This window comes from Oncorhynchus keta, chromosome 18 (assembly GCF_023373465.1).
Source record: "Oncorhynchus keta strain PuntledgeMale-10-30-2019 chromosome 18, Oket_V2, whole genome shotgun sequence".
NCBI lineage: Eukaryota > Metazoa > Chordata > Actinopteri > Salmoniformes > Salmonidae > Oncorhynchus > Oncorhynchus keta.
Window position 1 is genome coordinate 16226700 of NC_068438.1, and position 16712 is coordinate 16243411.

Sequence of the window (16712 nt, forward strand, 5' to 3'; positions counted from 1 at the left end):
GACAGCGGGAAAGTGGGGGTAGAGAGAAAGAGAGCATGGGGCAGACAGTAGGAAAGTGGGGATAGAGAGAAAATGGAAACAAGGTGGGAGATAGGAGAGTGAACACAAAAGTTAGCCATTCTATCTTTTCATCTGTCTGTGTGCGTCTAATCCTCTCCTGCTCCGGTCGACAACTGGCACCTCTCTGTACCATACCGTTCAGCTAATTATTTCTTAATCGGGCTCCCGTTGTGATGGAGAAAATGGGCTGTACTGCCCTGCAAGCGCACCCTTCCCCAATTAGTTTCACAGAGCCGCACACACACATACCTCTCCTTTTCCAATTAAATCATCATCCTAGCACAAACATACCACTATCTGATTTGCTCAACTCTGCCCCGTGCACATCCACAAATCCAATTAAACCTAGCATACCTACATAGACTGACTTCTCCAAATTAGCCTAGCATACCTGAGCTAGTTCACTCCTTCAATTAGCCAAGGATACCTACAGATTGACTTCTCCAATTAGCCTAGCATATCTACGTTAGTTCACGTTTTTAATTAACGTAACATACTGTACCTAGGCTAACTCTCTTCTTCAATTAGCTAGCTGTTCCGCTCTCTTTTTGCTGAGCATTAGGCATGGCCTGGGCACGTCAAATTCTCCAATTAGCCTACTTTAGTGTGTCCACATAACTATTGCCGTGCCATTGTCTAACAACATTCAAAAAAAAAAAAAAAAAATTGAACGAACATCTACTACCCAGTCCAAAAGAAATGGCTTCCCCATACATCCTGTGCTGGTCTAGATATCAGCTTTTCCCTATTAACCCCAGGTCCTGACTATAAAGAGAGTAGTGGTCCTCTTAGACATACCAGGCCAAAGAAGTGTTAAATAAATAACTCGCTGTAATAAAAGACGGTTTGAATAGACATAGCTCTTGGCCATTTCATCAGGGGCCTCTCACTCACTATTCTTTTTTTCCTTCTATCGTTCCCGGATAAACAATGGATGGCTGGATGAAAGGAGCATACATCTGATAGGTTGTCCTGGGGACTCTGTTCGCCCTGATAACAACAAAAGCTCAATGCTTCAGTCCCTAAATGAGCTACCCGCTCAATCAGATATAAGGACAACAATCAAAAACTATTACCGTAGCTTTATGGTAAGATTATCTTTGTGCTCAAACTTAATCATTCTTACTGTCGTCCAAACAAAGGAATGAGTGAAATACAGGAGTATAATGAACATAATGGGGCTAGGAGGGGGATGGTTGAAACCTCAGTCTGGGAATCAACAGGGCATCTTGCTTTGGAGGGAAAGGAGGGATGGGAGCGAAGGAGAGAGGAAGGGGTGGAGGGATGGGAGAGAGGGAGGAATGGATGGAAGAGGGGTAGGAGAGAGGAAGGGGTGGGAGAGAGGAAGGGGAGGAGGGGTGGGAGAGAGGAAGGGGTGGAGGGGTGGGAGAGATGAAGGGGTGGGAGAGAGGGAGGAATGGATGGAAGAGGGGTGGGAGAGATGGCAGAGCAGAAGGAAGATGGGACTTGTGGGTAGGCTAGTTTAGCCTTTTCCACTAGACTGAGTGACGCAGATCACACAATCGATTTCTGTCAGCATCTGGGATTTCTGCAGAGAGGAGGTCAAAAGGGAGGCGAGTGGTCCCATGTGGCTCAGTTGGTAGAGCATGGCGCTTGCAATGCCAAGGTTGTGGGTTTGATTCCCACAGGGGACCAATATGATAATGTATGTAGTCACTACTATAAGTGGCTCTGGAGAAGAGTGTTTGCTAAATGACTAACATGTAAATGACAAACAGAGGTAGTGCCTTCACTAAGTGGGCACGTCGCAGGAAGAGAAACCCAAAAGTCAACTGTCGCGCCCAGCCCGGGAGTGAGCTTGTTATGGTCTCGGGTACAACACTGGTTCTACTTTTACAATCATGGTGTCACATGACCTCCAGTAGAATGTGACTGACACAGCCTGACCGCTTGAAAGACCTTTTCATACCAGCCACACATTCAATTACACACTCATCCGAGTCACAAGGTTCTGTGCTGTGAATAAACTACTATAGTGAACTGTACACTCTATAGGATAATACACTCCATCACTCTCTCTCCCCCCCAACTCCCACTCAGAATAATAAGTTACATGCAAAGAATTATATTCCGTAGAACACCCTCTCTCCAATTCTCACTAGTTCGTTCTCTTCCTCTCGGACGCTCTCCCTCTTTCTCCACCTCCCACTCAGAACATTAAGTTGTCAGGATCCCGAATACCCGGAGAGAGGCATGCGTGTGCTGCACTCCTGAAATCGCAGTGTGTGAAGCGAGTCTTTACCACCAGCTCATCATGAATATTTTAGCTCTCCTCCCTACATTCTGAATATACCATCATTGGATCGGTTGTGACAACTTCGCTCCCCCCCCCCCCTCTCCTCTGGTCCTGTGGGTGCTAAACGAGTATGGATGGCGCTCCATCTCCCTCGCTCTATGAGTTCAGGACGACACTCTTCCCTTTTCAGTATCACCTTCTGTCATCTTTATCATATCACCATCCCTATTTTTGTCCCTTGGCTTACTCTCATTCCCTCTGTTCCATACACTGGCCCTTTGTCTCTGTCCAACCCTTTATTCTCTCTTTTGTCCTTCCCAGTTCTTTCTATTCCCCTTATCATGTAACTCTATACCCTCTCGCCCTACACACAGGGCATTCAGAAAGTATTCAGACCTTTTCACGTCCCCCACATTGTTACAGAGCTTTATTCTAAAACGGATTAAATGGTTTGTCCCTCAATCTACACAAAATACCCCATAACGACAAAGCAAAAACAAGTTAATATGTTTTTTGCTAATTTATGAACATTTTTAAAAAGACAGAAATATCACATTTACATAAGTAACCAGAACCTTTACTCAGTACTTTGTTGAAAGCGATTACAGCACTTAGTCTTCTTGGGTATTGACTATACAAGCTTGGCACACCTGTATTTGGAGAGTTTCTCCCATTCTTCTCTGCAGATCCTGTCAAGCGAAGTCAGGGTGGTTGGGGAACGTCACTGCACAGCTATTTACAGGTCTCTCCAAGATGTTCAGAGCACTCTGGAGGAAGTTTCATCAAGGATCTCTGTACTTTGCTCTGTTCATCCTTCCCTCAATCCTGACTAGTCTCCCAGTCCCTGCAAAAAAAGTTTGGTACTCTTCCCCAGATCTGTGCCTCGACACAATCCTGTCTCTGAGCTCTATGGACAATTCCTTGAACCTCATGGCTTGGTTTTTGCTCTGACATGCACTGTCATCTACAGGACCTTATATAGACAGGTGTGTGCCTTTCCAAATCATGTCCAATCAGTTTAATTTACCACAGGTGGACTCCAATCAAGTTGTAGAAACATCTCAAGGATGATCAACGGAAACAGGATGCAACTGAGCTCAATTGAGTCTCATAGCCAAGGTTCTACTTATGTAAATAAGGTATGTTTTTTTTGTTGTTGTAATAAATGTGCAAACATTTCTAAAAACCTGTTTTAACTTTGTCATTATGGCATATTGTGTGTAGATTGAGGCAGGGGAAATGATTTAATCCACTTTAGAATAAGGCTGTAACAAAGTATGGCAAAAGTAGAGGGGTCTGAATACTTTCCGAATGGTCTGTACAGCGCCTTCAGAAATTATTGACACCCCTAGACTTTTTCCGCATTTTGTTGTGTTACAGCATGAATTTAAAATGGATGAAATTGAGATTGTGTGTCACTGGCCTACACACAATACCCCATAATATCAAAGTGGAAATATGTGTTTAGACATTTTTACAAATTATTTTAAAATGAAAAGCCTAAATAAGTCCAGGAATACAAATTTGCTTAATAAGTTGCATGGATTCACTCTTTGATGCAATAGTGTTTAATATGATTTTTGATTGACTACCTCATCTCTGTACCCCACACATACAGATACTTGTAAGGTCCCGCAGTTGAGCAGTGAATTTCAAACAGATTCAACAAAGATGACAGAGGTTTTGCAATGCCTCGCAAAGAAGGACACCTATTGGTAGATATTTAAAAAGCAGAGTATCCCTTTAAGCACGGTGAAGTTATTAATTACACTTCGGATGGTGCATCAATACACCCAGTCACTACAAAAATTCCGGCAACTGAGTTAGGAAGGACGCCTGTGAGGAAGGAAACCGCTCAGGGGATTTCACCATGAGGCCAACAGTGACTTTAATACAGTTAGATTTAAATGGTTGTGATGGATCAACAACATTGTAGTTACTCCACAATACTAAGCTAATTGACAGAGTGAAAAGAAGGAAGTCTGTACGGAATAATATTCTAAAACATGCATCTTGTTTGCAAAAACACACTGAAGTAAAACTGCAAAATAAATGTGGCAAAGCAATTCACTTTTTGTCCTGAATACAACATATTACTGAGTACCACTCCATATTTTCAAGTATAGTGGTGGCTGCATCATGTTATCAAATCACATTTTACTTGTTGTATTCAGCGCATGTCACAGGTGTAGAACTCAGTGAAATGCTTACTTACAAGCCCTTAACAAACAATTCAGTTAAGAAAAATAAGTGTTAAGAAAGTATTTACTAAAATAAACTGAAGTAAAAAAATAAATACATAAGAACCTTTTTTTGGGGAAAAAAATAATCAAATACCCTATGTAGTACATTGCGGTCGGAGGCCGAGCTGTTGCCATACCAGGCAGTGATGCAACCAGTGCTCTCAATGGTGCAGCTGTATAACTTTGAGGATCTGAGGACCCATGCCAAATATTTTCAGTCTCCTGAGGGGGAATAGTTTTGTCGTGCCCGACTGTGTGTTTGGACCATGATAGTTCGTTGGTGATGTTGACACCAAGGAACTTGAAGCTCTCAACCTGCTCCACTACAGCCCTGTCAATGAGAACGGGGGCGTGCTTGGCCCACCTTTTCCTGTAGTCCACGATCATCTCCTGTCGTCTTGATCACATTGAGGGACAGGTTGTTATCCTGGCACCACACTGCCAGCTCACTGACCTTCTCCCTATAGGCCGTCTCATCGTTGTCAGTGATCAGGCCTACCACTGTTGTGTCATTGGCAAAGTTAATGATGGTGTTGGAGTCGTGCTTGGCCATGCAGTCATGAGTACAGGAGGGGACTGAGCACGCACCCCCGAGGGGCCCCCGTGTTGAGGATCAGCGTGGCGGATGTGTGGCTACCTACCCTTACCACTCCCTGACGGGTAGGCCCGTCAGGAAGTCCAGGATCCAGATGCAGAGGGAGGTGTTTAGTCTCAGGGTAATTAGCTTAGTGATGAGCTTTCAGGGCACTATGGTGTTGAACGCTGAGCTCTAGTCAATGAATAGTATTCTCACATAGGTGATCCTTTTGTCCAATAATAATAATATAATAATAATAATAATAATAATAGGTGTGAAAGAGCAGTGTGGAGTGTAATAGAGATTGCATCACCTGTGGAACTGTTGAGGCGGTATGCAAATTGGAGTGAGTTTAGGGTTTCTGGGATAATGGTGTTGATGTGAGCCATGACCAGCCTTTCAAAGCACTTCGTGGCTACAGACATGAGTGCTACGGGTCAGTAGTCATTTAGGCAGGTTACCTTGGTGTTCTTGGGCACAGGGACCATTGTGGTCTGCTTGAAACATGTTGGTATTACCGACTCAGTCAGGGAGAGGTTGAAAATGTCAGTGAAGACACTTGCCAGTTGGTCAGCGCATGCTCAGAGTACATGTCCTGGTAATCCATCTGCGGCCTTGTGAATGTTGACCTGTTTAAAGTTCTTATATCAGCTACAGAGAGCGTTATTTCACCAGAACTGTGGGTTCCCACATGCATACTTCAGTGTTGCTTGCCTCGAAGCGAGCATAGAAGTCATTTAGCTCATCTGGTAGGCTTGAGTCACTGGGCAGCTTGCAGCTGCACTTCCCTTTGTAGTCCGTAATAGTTTGGGTATATTTGCAATCATTAAGGACTGGGGAGTTTTTCAGGATAAAACAGAAAGAATGGAGCTAAGCACTGGCAACATCCTAGAGATAAAAACCTGCCTCAGTCTGCTTTCCACCAGACACTGGGTGATGAATTCACCTTTCAGCAGGACAATAACCTAAAACAAGTCCAAATCTACACTGGAGTTACTAACCAAGAAGACAGTGAATGTTGCTGAGTGGCGGAGTTATACTTTTGACTTAAATCAACTTGAAAATGTATGGCAAGACCTGAAAATGTATGGCAAGACCTGAAAATGTATGGCTATGGCAAGACCTGAAAATGTATGTCAAGACCTGAAAATGTATGGCAAGACCTGAAAATGTATGGCAAGACCTGAAAATGTATGGCAAGACCTGAAAATGTATGGCAAGACCTGAAAATGTATGGCAAGACCTGAAAATGTTTGTGTAGAAACAGTCAACCACCAATTTGACAGAGTAGAAGAATTTTGAAAACAATAAATGGGCAATTGTTGCACAATCCAGATGTGGAAAACTTTGAGATGTACCCCAAAAGACACACAGCTGTAATTGCTGTCAATGTGCTCCTACAAAGTAATGAATCAGGATTGTGAATACTTATGTAAATGACATATTTCTGCATTTCATTTCCAATAAATATGCAAAAATGTCTAAAAACATGTTTTCACTTTGTCACTATGGTGTATTGTGTGTAGACGGATGAGAGAAAAAAAATCTATGTAATCAATTTTGAATTCAGGCTGTAACAACACAATGTGGAATAAGTCAAGGGGTATGAACACTTTCTGAAAGCGCCATCTGTCAAGCCACCCTAAAGGAGAGGCAGCTGAGGAGAGGGCTTTGGCACTTTCGCTCCATCTTTCTCCCTTGTTACTGCTACATCTGTGTCTGTCTGATGAAGATAAAGCTATATTTCAACAGCTGAATAAGCAGCACGGCCGGAGCCTAAGCCCAAAGTCAGAAATACTTTGCAAGCAGCAATTTAGGGCTCCTAGAAAAACAAGTGTAGGAATGAGCAAACCAATGTGAGCAAACATCACAATAGTAATGGGCTCCTTCCTTATAAGAGTCCAGGAGAAGTGCATGTCTGCCCCTAGCCAACCCCACTCATGTACACAAAACAAGCTCGTACACCCCCCTCGAACCACAGCTATTTTTACAAGCTTCATTTCCCCTAGCTCTCGCTATCAAAAACACCACAGCTATTTCAACAAACTCTTCGCTCTGTCCCCAAACAAACTATAGCCATCATTTGAGAATTTCTCAGACAACAGTGTTTGAGCATGCAGAAATTAGTGCAATCAATCCAAAACAAAGAATTGTGGTCACGGTACAACACGGATCACAAGCCTGGGGCATCCAACTAAAAGTGAAGTCAGCACTACACATTATAGCCTATTCATTTTTTTTGTAGGCAATGGTACATATTTTCCCTCTAATGGTTAAATTCAGGATTAAGGTATAAACTGTTGTTAGATTAGTGGAACATGTCTGCCCACAGAGGTGTGGCTGTGACCTTTAACCCCTGGCTGCCCTGCCCTCTGACCTGCTTCGTTGTAGACGGCTGACAGCTTGTCCAGCATGTCCCTGTCCAGAGCCAGGATCTGCTGCTCCAGAATGGAGGAATAGGACAGACCACCGCTGCTCTCATTCTTCTCCTTCTCCCGGTCGTAGCTCAGGAGCTGTTGACGCAACGCCTCCGACAGATGGGCCTTGGCAAAGTCAGCCGCCGCCTGGGACAAGAAGGAGGAGGGAGAGAGAGCGACAGTGAGCTGGCGATACTGAACTCAAGAGTTATACATGGTGTAAACTGTAAGAAATTGTAAACTAAGTGATGTTCACAGCTCTGCCACACAGCATCAAACCATGTGGGTGCACACACACACACACACACACACACACACACACACACACACACACACACACACACACACACACACACACACACACAGGAGAAGACAGGCTACAGTAGCGGTGACCTGGCTGTCCTCAGTTCCTTGCTGAAACCCAGATAAAGCAGGAGATAAATAGCCCATAGGTAAGGAGGCGGAGAAACTGCACCACTAGCTAAACACGCTTCCCCTCCCACCGTGCTGTGGAATAAAGCTGAGCAAGAGAAACTGCACCACTAGCTAAACACGCTTCCCCTCCCTCCATGCTGTGGAATACAGCTGAGCAAGAGAAACTGCACCACTAGCTAAACACGCTTCCCCTCCCTCCATGCTGTGGAATACAGCTGAGCAAGAGAAACTGCACCACTAGCTAAACACGCTTCCCCTCCCTCCATGCTGTGGAATACAGCTGAGCAAGAGAAACTGCACCACTAGCTAAACACGCTTCCCCTCCCTCCATGCTGTGGAATACAGCTGAGCAAGAGAAACTCTATCCTCGGCTGTTCATTTCAGCCATGCGATAACGGCACACCCTTTGACAGACAGATATGCAACGCTTCACAACAAAGAGAACAGCTCGTTTTTCTCCTGAATCATGGCCAGAGATTCAAGCCGAGCCTCGCTGAGCCAAAAGAGAAAGAGATTGGTGTAAAATAATTAGACGTTTTTGACTAACAGGGGGTTTGGCGCTTATATGCGAGGTCAGGGGCCCCAGACAGAGCATGATCTTCTGCCTTATCACTCAGAAACTGTTTCTGCCTAACATTTCAACTCGCTTCTTTCTGACTTTCTCTGGCTCTCTCGCTCCCGCTCGCTCTGCGACTGTCCTTTGCTCTCTGTATCCAACCCCTTCCCCTCTGCCTGCGGTTCCCACAACCCCTCTGTGCTCGCTTTGGGAGCGAGGCCTACGGGTGGAATATCCGTCTAGGCCTCTCTCTCTGAGCTTGCGTGGGGACGTATCTCAGACATTCCTTCCCTCCTGTGGTTACCATAGTGACCACAGGGATCATAAGGAGGTCAGAGGTCTTTTGTCTGGAGAAACTACATGGGACAGTAGTGACCACATTAATAGCTTCTTTAGTACACTGTTATTGTGAAGTACAAGGCCTGTCTGGGTTAACAAAGTCGATTTATCCTTTCAGACATCCAAAGAGCAGATGTGTGTGTTTTTATATGTGAGTGAACACAGTCATTAAGCCTGGATAAGCAAAGAAAACAGGATAACAAGTCTTAAACACCTGTAAAGAGCTCAGCCCTGCTCTACTCTGACCCGTCCTAGTCCCACTGCATTCACACTGATCAACTGTGATCAGCACCACCCTACTCAACTACTTTACACCTACCGGGACACCAACATGTCTCCAATTACCCAGATATTATCAGTCGCCTGAGAAAAAGGATGAAACGGCAGCAGTCATGGTTTATACACCGAGAGTGAGAGACAGACACAGAGAGGGGATGGTAGAAGTGTGTGTGACTTATCTGGGCTGTGTTATTTGCTGTGTGTCGAGATGGGGAGAGGAACGGGTGACTGGGGAGAGAAGAACAAAAGGATGACAGAAGTATGGAGAGAAGAATGACGGAGAGAGTGTGTGAGAGAGAGAGATAACACTGCTCTGAGAACTCTTATCTGCTGCGTGTGCACGGCCGACAGTTCTGCTGCTGCCTTAATCATCACAGTGGCGAACTAGTGTGTGTGCTGACTGGGGGGGGTTTCGATAGCCACAAACGACATCCTTCTACCAGACCGTCCACTGGCAGTTGGGTTTCAGACTTTATGTATTCTCAATTATGCTTAAAAATATTTAGTACCTAACATTCTACATAAACGTCAGCGTCAGTTAGAAAGACCCTTTTCCTATCAGTCATCTTTAGAAAACGTACACTAAAAACCGTTGACACAATGGAAAAAACCTCATGATTTATTATTGAAATAGCATGGATGCAGCATGCGGGTCGGGGCAGATGAGATGTAGCCATTGTTTGTGCGTGTCTAAGTTTTTGTTCGTTTCTTATCTATACATTTGTTTTTCAAACGTAAAAAAGGAAAAAGAAAAATGTGGACAGCAGTCGCAGAAGGCTCTTAATAACAGCCTACCCTAAAGAGCAGAATTACCATGTCGTGGGAGTTGGCCTTGCGGCGATGCTTCACCAAGACAACAAAGCAGCAGATCCCATCACATGAGAGGCATCTGTCAGCAGAGTGACAGAAAGGCAGCAAATATGCTCTCCTGATGAGATACTTTGTGCATTTACTCTATTGAGATGCACACTGTCCACACACTGGAGTTTTCCCAGTGTTCTTCAGCAGCGAGTGTGAGGAATGTCACAGCTTTGCTCTACCAGCAGATTCCCCCTCACACACACCCCTTATATAACCGCCCACCCTGAAGACCATCTCCCCTGAACTGAACACTTTCCAAATCCCTTCCCACACCATATGCCTCGCCCAACCCAAACCAATAACCCCTCCACCCTCATCCAATGACAACAGCCAGATCTCTTTACCATAGACGTCCGTCAGACAGTGAGGTTATGAGATCCAGGGAGAGTTATGTACTGTAGGTCTCATTAGGCTGACTGAGGGGGGGAAGAGGGGACTGAACAGAATGACAGTGAGGGAGAGGGGACTGAACAGAATGACAGTGAGGGAGAGGGGACTGAACAGAATGACAGTGAGGGAGAGGGGACTGAACAGAATGACAGTGAGGGAGAGGGGACTGAACAGAATGACAGTGAGGGAGAGGGGACTGAACAGAATGACAGTGAGGGAGAGGGGACTGAACAGAATGACAGTGAGGGAGAGGGGACTGAACAGAATGACAGTGAGGGAGAGGGGACTGAACAGAATGACAGTGAGGGAGAGGGGACTGAACAGAATGACAGTGAGGGAGAGGGGACTGAACAGAATGACAGTGAGGGAGAGGGGACTGAACAGAATGACAGTGAGGGAGAAGGGACTGAACAGAATGACAGTGAGGGAGAAGGCACTGAACAGGTGCTCTTTACTGCCAGGTTTAGTGATGTTTAAGGGATGGGGAAGGGTCTGCCTGATTTTAACTGCTGTTTCTCCAACAGAAAGTGTGTGTGTGTGTGTGTGGGGGGGTACATCATTAAAAATACACCCTCCCCCCTCTCCAAACAGAGAGCGAGAGGAGTAGAAAGCGAGATGAGGACAGTGGACTAGCTTTACTGAAGTATATCATTAAAGTATATTCTCCATTTGTACAGAGAGACGCAGAGTGTGACAGAGACTGAGCGAGAGAGAGAGAGAGAGAGAGAGAGAGAGAGAGAGAGAGGATAGAACGCTACAGAGGAAAAGCCTGTGTCCATCTTTGACTGATGTGGGGCTACTCGTCTCAGCTCACCTCTAAGCTACCCAGTACCACTGTCGTCCAACATGAAGGAGTGGAACACAGAAAGGCAGCTGTAGTTTGTTGTAAACTACTGTCAAACTTGGCAAAACAAGTGATATGTTTTTTTTTTATTTTTTTTTTTACATTTCTCATCTTGAATCATCGATTTTGGATGGAAACATATTGGCTGGAAAAGTCATGAGGTTTAACATCAAAAGGCCCATGTCTGCAACCACTCCTTACGTACATTTATCTGGTGCCATGACAGAATGTACTGCAACGCTATAGGTTGGTTTGCTGCTGAGGTGTAGCGTAGCCTACTGTATCCTTACAGTGACACTGCAGAGGTCTGTCCTTAGCAGTGGAGAGTGCTAGCCTAGGGGTGAAAGCTCATTTCGTTAGGCTAGCATCATGTTTCCGCTGTGTCAAAGCTCTGTCAAGTACAGGTCTTAAGTGGGTGAGAGTGCGCATATATATATATATATATATATGAGAAAGGGAGTGAGAGAGGGGGGTCATTGTGCCAAATATAAACTCAGCAAAACAAAGAAATGTCCCTTTTTCAGGACCCTGTCTTTCAAAGGTCATTCGTAAAAATCCAAATAACTTCACAGATTTTCATTGTAAAGGGTTTAAACACCGTTTCCCATGCTTGTTCACTAAAGAGGCCTTTCTACTAACTCTGAAAAACACCAAAAGAAAAATGCCCAGGGTCCCTGCTCATCTGTGAGTGCCTTAGGCATGCTGCAGGAGACATGAGGACTGCAGATGTGGCCAGGGCAATAAATTGCAATGTCCGTACTGTGAGACGCCTAAGACAGCGCTACAGGACGGACAGCCGATCGTCCTCGCAGTTGCAGACCATGTGTAACACCTGCACAGGATCGGTACATCCGAACAGCACACCTGCGGGGCAGCTACAGGATGGTAACAACAACTGCCCGAGTTACACCAGGAATGCACAATCCCTCCATCAGTGCTCAGACTGTCCGCAATAGGCTGAGAGACTGAGGGCTTGTAGGCCTGTTGTACGGCAGGTCCTCACCAGACATCACCGGCAACAACGTTGCCTATGGGCGGCACAAACCCATCGTCGCTGGACCAGAGAGGACTGGCAAAAAGTGCTCTTCACTGACGAGTCGCGGTTTTGTCCCACCAGGGGGGTGGTCGGATTTGCGTTTATCGTCGAATGAATGAGGGTTACACTGAGGCCTGTACTCTGGTGTGGGATCAATTAGGAGGTGCCACCAGTCATACTGCTCGTTCTGTGCATGATTTCCTGCAAGACAGGAATGTCAGTGTTCTGCCATGGCCCGCGAAGAGCCCGGATCTCAATTCCATTGAGCACGTCTGGGACCTGTTGGATCGGAGGGTGAGGGCTAGGGCCATTCCCCCCCAGAAATGTCCGGCAAACTTGCAGGTGCCTTGGTGGACGAGTGGGGTAACGTCTCACAGCAAGAACTTGCAAATCTGGTGCAGTCCATGAGGAGATGCAGTGCAGTACTTAATGCAGCTGGTGGCCACACCAGATACAGACTGTTACTTTAGATTTTGACCCCCCCTTGGTTCAGGGACACATTATTCCATTTCTGTTAGTCACGTCTGTGGAACTTGTTCAGCTTATGTCTCAGTTGTTAAATCTTATGTTCATACAAATATTTACACACGTTAAGTTTGCTTAAAATAAATGCAGTTGAGAGTGAGGATGTTTCTTTTTTTGCTGAGTTTAGAAGCCATTCAAAACCAATATCCATGGCAATGTAATAAGTGCCCTACACTTACCCCCTTTTCTTCCCTGCACCCTTAGAGGGGCATGAGCATGAACCCCATGGAGGAGATTATTGGTCCACACACACAGCTGCAGTTTACAAAGAATAAAATGAAAGTGCATTGTCTGAAAGTTCCCAACACATCGTCACAGCAAATTGCTGACCGCCTACGATAGCTTATCTATAAAAGAATGTGCTGCTGTTTGAGGTTTTAAATCAGAGTGGAACTGCTCTGTTGTTGACTTCGAAAAGGTACTATTCACCCTCACACTCCAAGCACCCCCGTAGAGAGACTGACCACAGATAAGCCACAGACTGAACCCTAACCACAACATTTCGGTCAGGGAGGTCATGGTCCAGTGCTTAGCCAGTGAACCACAGCAGCTGCGGTTCTATAGGCAATGCCAGCTTCAGTGTCTGTTACTGGTAGTCAATAGGTGTTGATCAGCTGCAACAGCTGGCTATGTCTGACCTTCTGAGAATAATTCTCCTCATCCCGGATCTTTGATCCAGACCAACTGCTGAGGGAGCCAGGGAACAAGGCCTCAGGCCTGGAATTCTCCAGTGCTTCTACTAGACCCATCTGTCAGTAGGACCTGGGGATTACCACTAAATCAAATCAAATGTATTTATATAGCCCTTCGTACATCAGCTGATATCTCAAAGTGCTGTACAGAAACCCAGCCTAAAACCCCAAACAGCAAACAATGCAGGTGTAAAAGCACGGTGGCTAGGAAAAACTCCCTAGAAAGGCCAAAACCTAGGAAGAAACCTAGAGAGGAACCGGGCTATGTGGGGTGGCCAGTCCTCTTCTGGCTGTGCCGGGTAGAGATTATAACAGAACATGACCAAGATGTTCAAATGTTCATAAATGACCAGCATGGTCGAATAATAATAAGGCAGAACAGTTGAAACTGGAGCAGCAGCATGGCCAGGTGGACTGGGGACAGCAAGGAGTCATCATGTCAGGTAGTCCTGGGACATGGTCCTAGGGCCCAGGCCAGTTGAAACTGGAGCAGCAGCATGGCCAGGTGGACTGGGGACAGCAAGGAGTCATCATGTCAGGTAGTCCTGGGGCATGGTCCTAGGGCTCAGGTCCTCCGAGAGAGAGAAAGAAAGAGAGAAGGAGAGAATTAGAGAACGCACACTTAGATTCACACAGGACACCGAATAGGACAGGAGAAGTACTCCAGATATAACAAACTGACCACTAACCTCTGATCTCTTCTTTGTGATTAACACCACCACCGTGTGTGTGTGTGTGTGTGTGTGTGTGTGTGTGTGTGTGTGTGTGTGTGTGTACGCGTCCCTAAAGGGGAATCTCCACTCAGTTTTTAAAATTAGGGTTGTTGGAGATCAATGTCTCTGCCTGTCAAAGCCTCGGTCCTAACTGAAACACGCCCCTTTAAGGTTTTACGTTCAGTTGCCGTTTGTGTTGTAGAAATGAGCTGGAATGCTCCTTTAACATGAGAGTGAAGTGGGAAAGGAAGGTGAGGGGCAGAGTGAGAAGAGCCAGAGATGGAAGATATTCCAAACTGGGAGCACTCCTGGCAGGGGCTGATAAGACAGAGCCCATTCCACCCCAGCCATTCTAACAGAAAATCAGATTCATATTCTAATGGAATGTTCATATTTCAGAAAAGGAGGACTGGGGGTGTGGTAGGCTACACTGTGCTCTGTGAGAGTGGACTGGGGGTGTGGTAGGCTACACTGTGCTCTGTGAGAGTGGACTGGGGGTGTGGTAGGCAACACTGTGCTCTGTGACAGAGTGGACTGGGGGTGTGGTAGGCTACACTGTGCTCTGTGACAGAGTGGACTGGGGGTGTGGTAGGCTACACTGTGCTCTGTGACAGAGTGGACTGGGGGCGTGGTAGGCTACACTGTGCTCTGCGACAGAGTGGACTGGGGGTGTGGTAGGCTACACGGTGCTCTGCGACAGAGTGGACTGGGGGTGTGGTAGGCTACACGGTGCTCTGTGACAGTGTGGACTGGGGGTGTGGTAGGCTACACGGTGCTCTGTGACAGTGTGGACTGGGGGTGTGGTAGGCTACACGGTGCTCTGTGACAGTGTGGACTGGGGGTGTGGTAGGCTACACTGTGCTCTGTGACAGAGTGGACTGGGGATGTGGTAGGCTACACTGCTCTGTGAGAGTGGACTGGGGGTGTGGTAGGCAACACTGTGCTCTGTGACAGTGTGGACTGGGGGTGTGGTAGGCTACACGGTGCTCTGTGACAGTGTGGACTGGGGGTGTGGTAGGCTACACGGTGCTCTGTGACAGAGTGGACTGGGGGTGTGGTAGGCTACACTGCTCTGTGAGAGTGGACTGGGGTGTGGTAGGCAACACTGTGCTCTGTGACAGAGTGGACTGGGGGTGTGGTAGGCTACACTGTGCTCTGTGACAGTGTGGACTGGGGGTGTGGTAGGCTACACGGTGCTCTGCGACAGAGTGGACTGGGGGTGTGGTAGGCTACACGGTGCTCTGTGACAGTGTGGACTGGGGTGTGGTAGGCTACACGGTGCTCTGTGACAGTGTGGACTGGGGGTGTGGTAGGCTACACGGTGCTCTGTGACAGTGTGGACTGGGGGTGTGGTAGGCTACACTGTGCTCTGTGACAGAGTGGACTGGGGGTGTGGTAGGCTACACTGTGCTCTGTGACAGTGTGGACTGGGGGTGTGGTAGGCTACACGGTGCTCTGTGACAGTGTGGACTGGGGGTGTGGTAGGCTACACGGTGCTCTGTGACAGTGTGGACTGGGGGTGTGGTAGGCTACACGGTGCTCTGTGACAGAGTGGACTGGGGGTGTGGTAGGCTACACTGCTCTGTGAGAGTGGACTGGGGGTGTGGTAGGCAACACTGTGCTCTGTGACAGAGTGGACTGGGGGTGTGGTAGGCTACACTGTGCTCTGTGACAGTGTGGACTGGGGGTGTGGTAGGCTACACGGTGCTCTGTGACAGAGTGGACTGGGGGTGTGGTAGGCTACACGGTGCTCTGTGACAGAGTGGACTGGGGGTGTGGTAGGCTACACGGTGCTCTGTGACAGAGTGGACTGGGGGTGTGAAATACTGTGAAGTTCAAAGTGAATGGAGGTTTGAGATGTAAAAACGCTGGCTGCCTGTGATCGTGGAGGTGAATAACATCAACAGAAAAAGCTTACTGAATGAAGCCCACAGATTAAATGCTATTCCTCATATGAGTGGTGTGTGTGTGTGTGTGTGTGTGTGTGTTGAAGGGAATTAAAAGCTTCGGTATTGACTGTTTAGGGAGAATTTGCAAGGTGTGTGGACGGTGTTGACACACGCACAAACGTCATCAAAGCAACATCTTTGATTGACTGTTCTTTCCCCCCTTGCCAGCTGTGTAATTCCATGTCCCTTCGGCACAATTAAGCTCTATGACATGCAAAAGCCCGCCTCCCAGGGGCCAGTGGCACAGGTGGTTGGCTCTTTTAAATGCCAATAAACAGTCTTTAACAGCCAAGGTGACCATCACCACCTTGAAAATCATGACATTCAGGGGAGTCAACTTCTCTAAAAACAAACACACACACACACACATCCATTATTCATAAAAGAGATGGGAATTCTGACAGGAACGCACACACACCCTTCTTACTCATAAAGATAGGAAAATGTTAATTGAGAAGTGATTCACAATCAGTGAAAGGAAGCAGCCATCTGTCAGTATGAGCCCATTCACACACACACACACACACACACACACACAC

General features: G+C 46.7%; 1 protein-coding gene and 1 non-coding gene across 2 annotated transcripts in view; one reads left to right on the forward strand and one right to left on the reverse strand.

Annotated features, from left to right (window-relative positions):
- LOC118397353 (protein phosphatase 1L-like) overlaps positions 1-16712 on the reverse strand; it is a 44389-nt gene that overhangs the window by 10540 nt on the left and 17137 nt on the right. Inside the window, exon 2 of the mRNA XM_035792012.2 lies at positions 7515-7701. Within this exon, the coding sequence (XP_035647905.1) occupies positions 7515-7701 (187 nt within the window). The remainder of the gene's footprint in view (positions 1-7514; positions 7702-16712) is intronic.
- On the forward strand, positions 1641-1716 carry trnaa-ugc (transfer RNA alanine (anticodon UGC)). Its single transcript has one exon. It is a non-coding gene; the product is annotated as a tRNA-Ala (tRNA).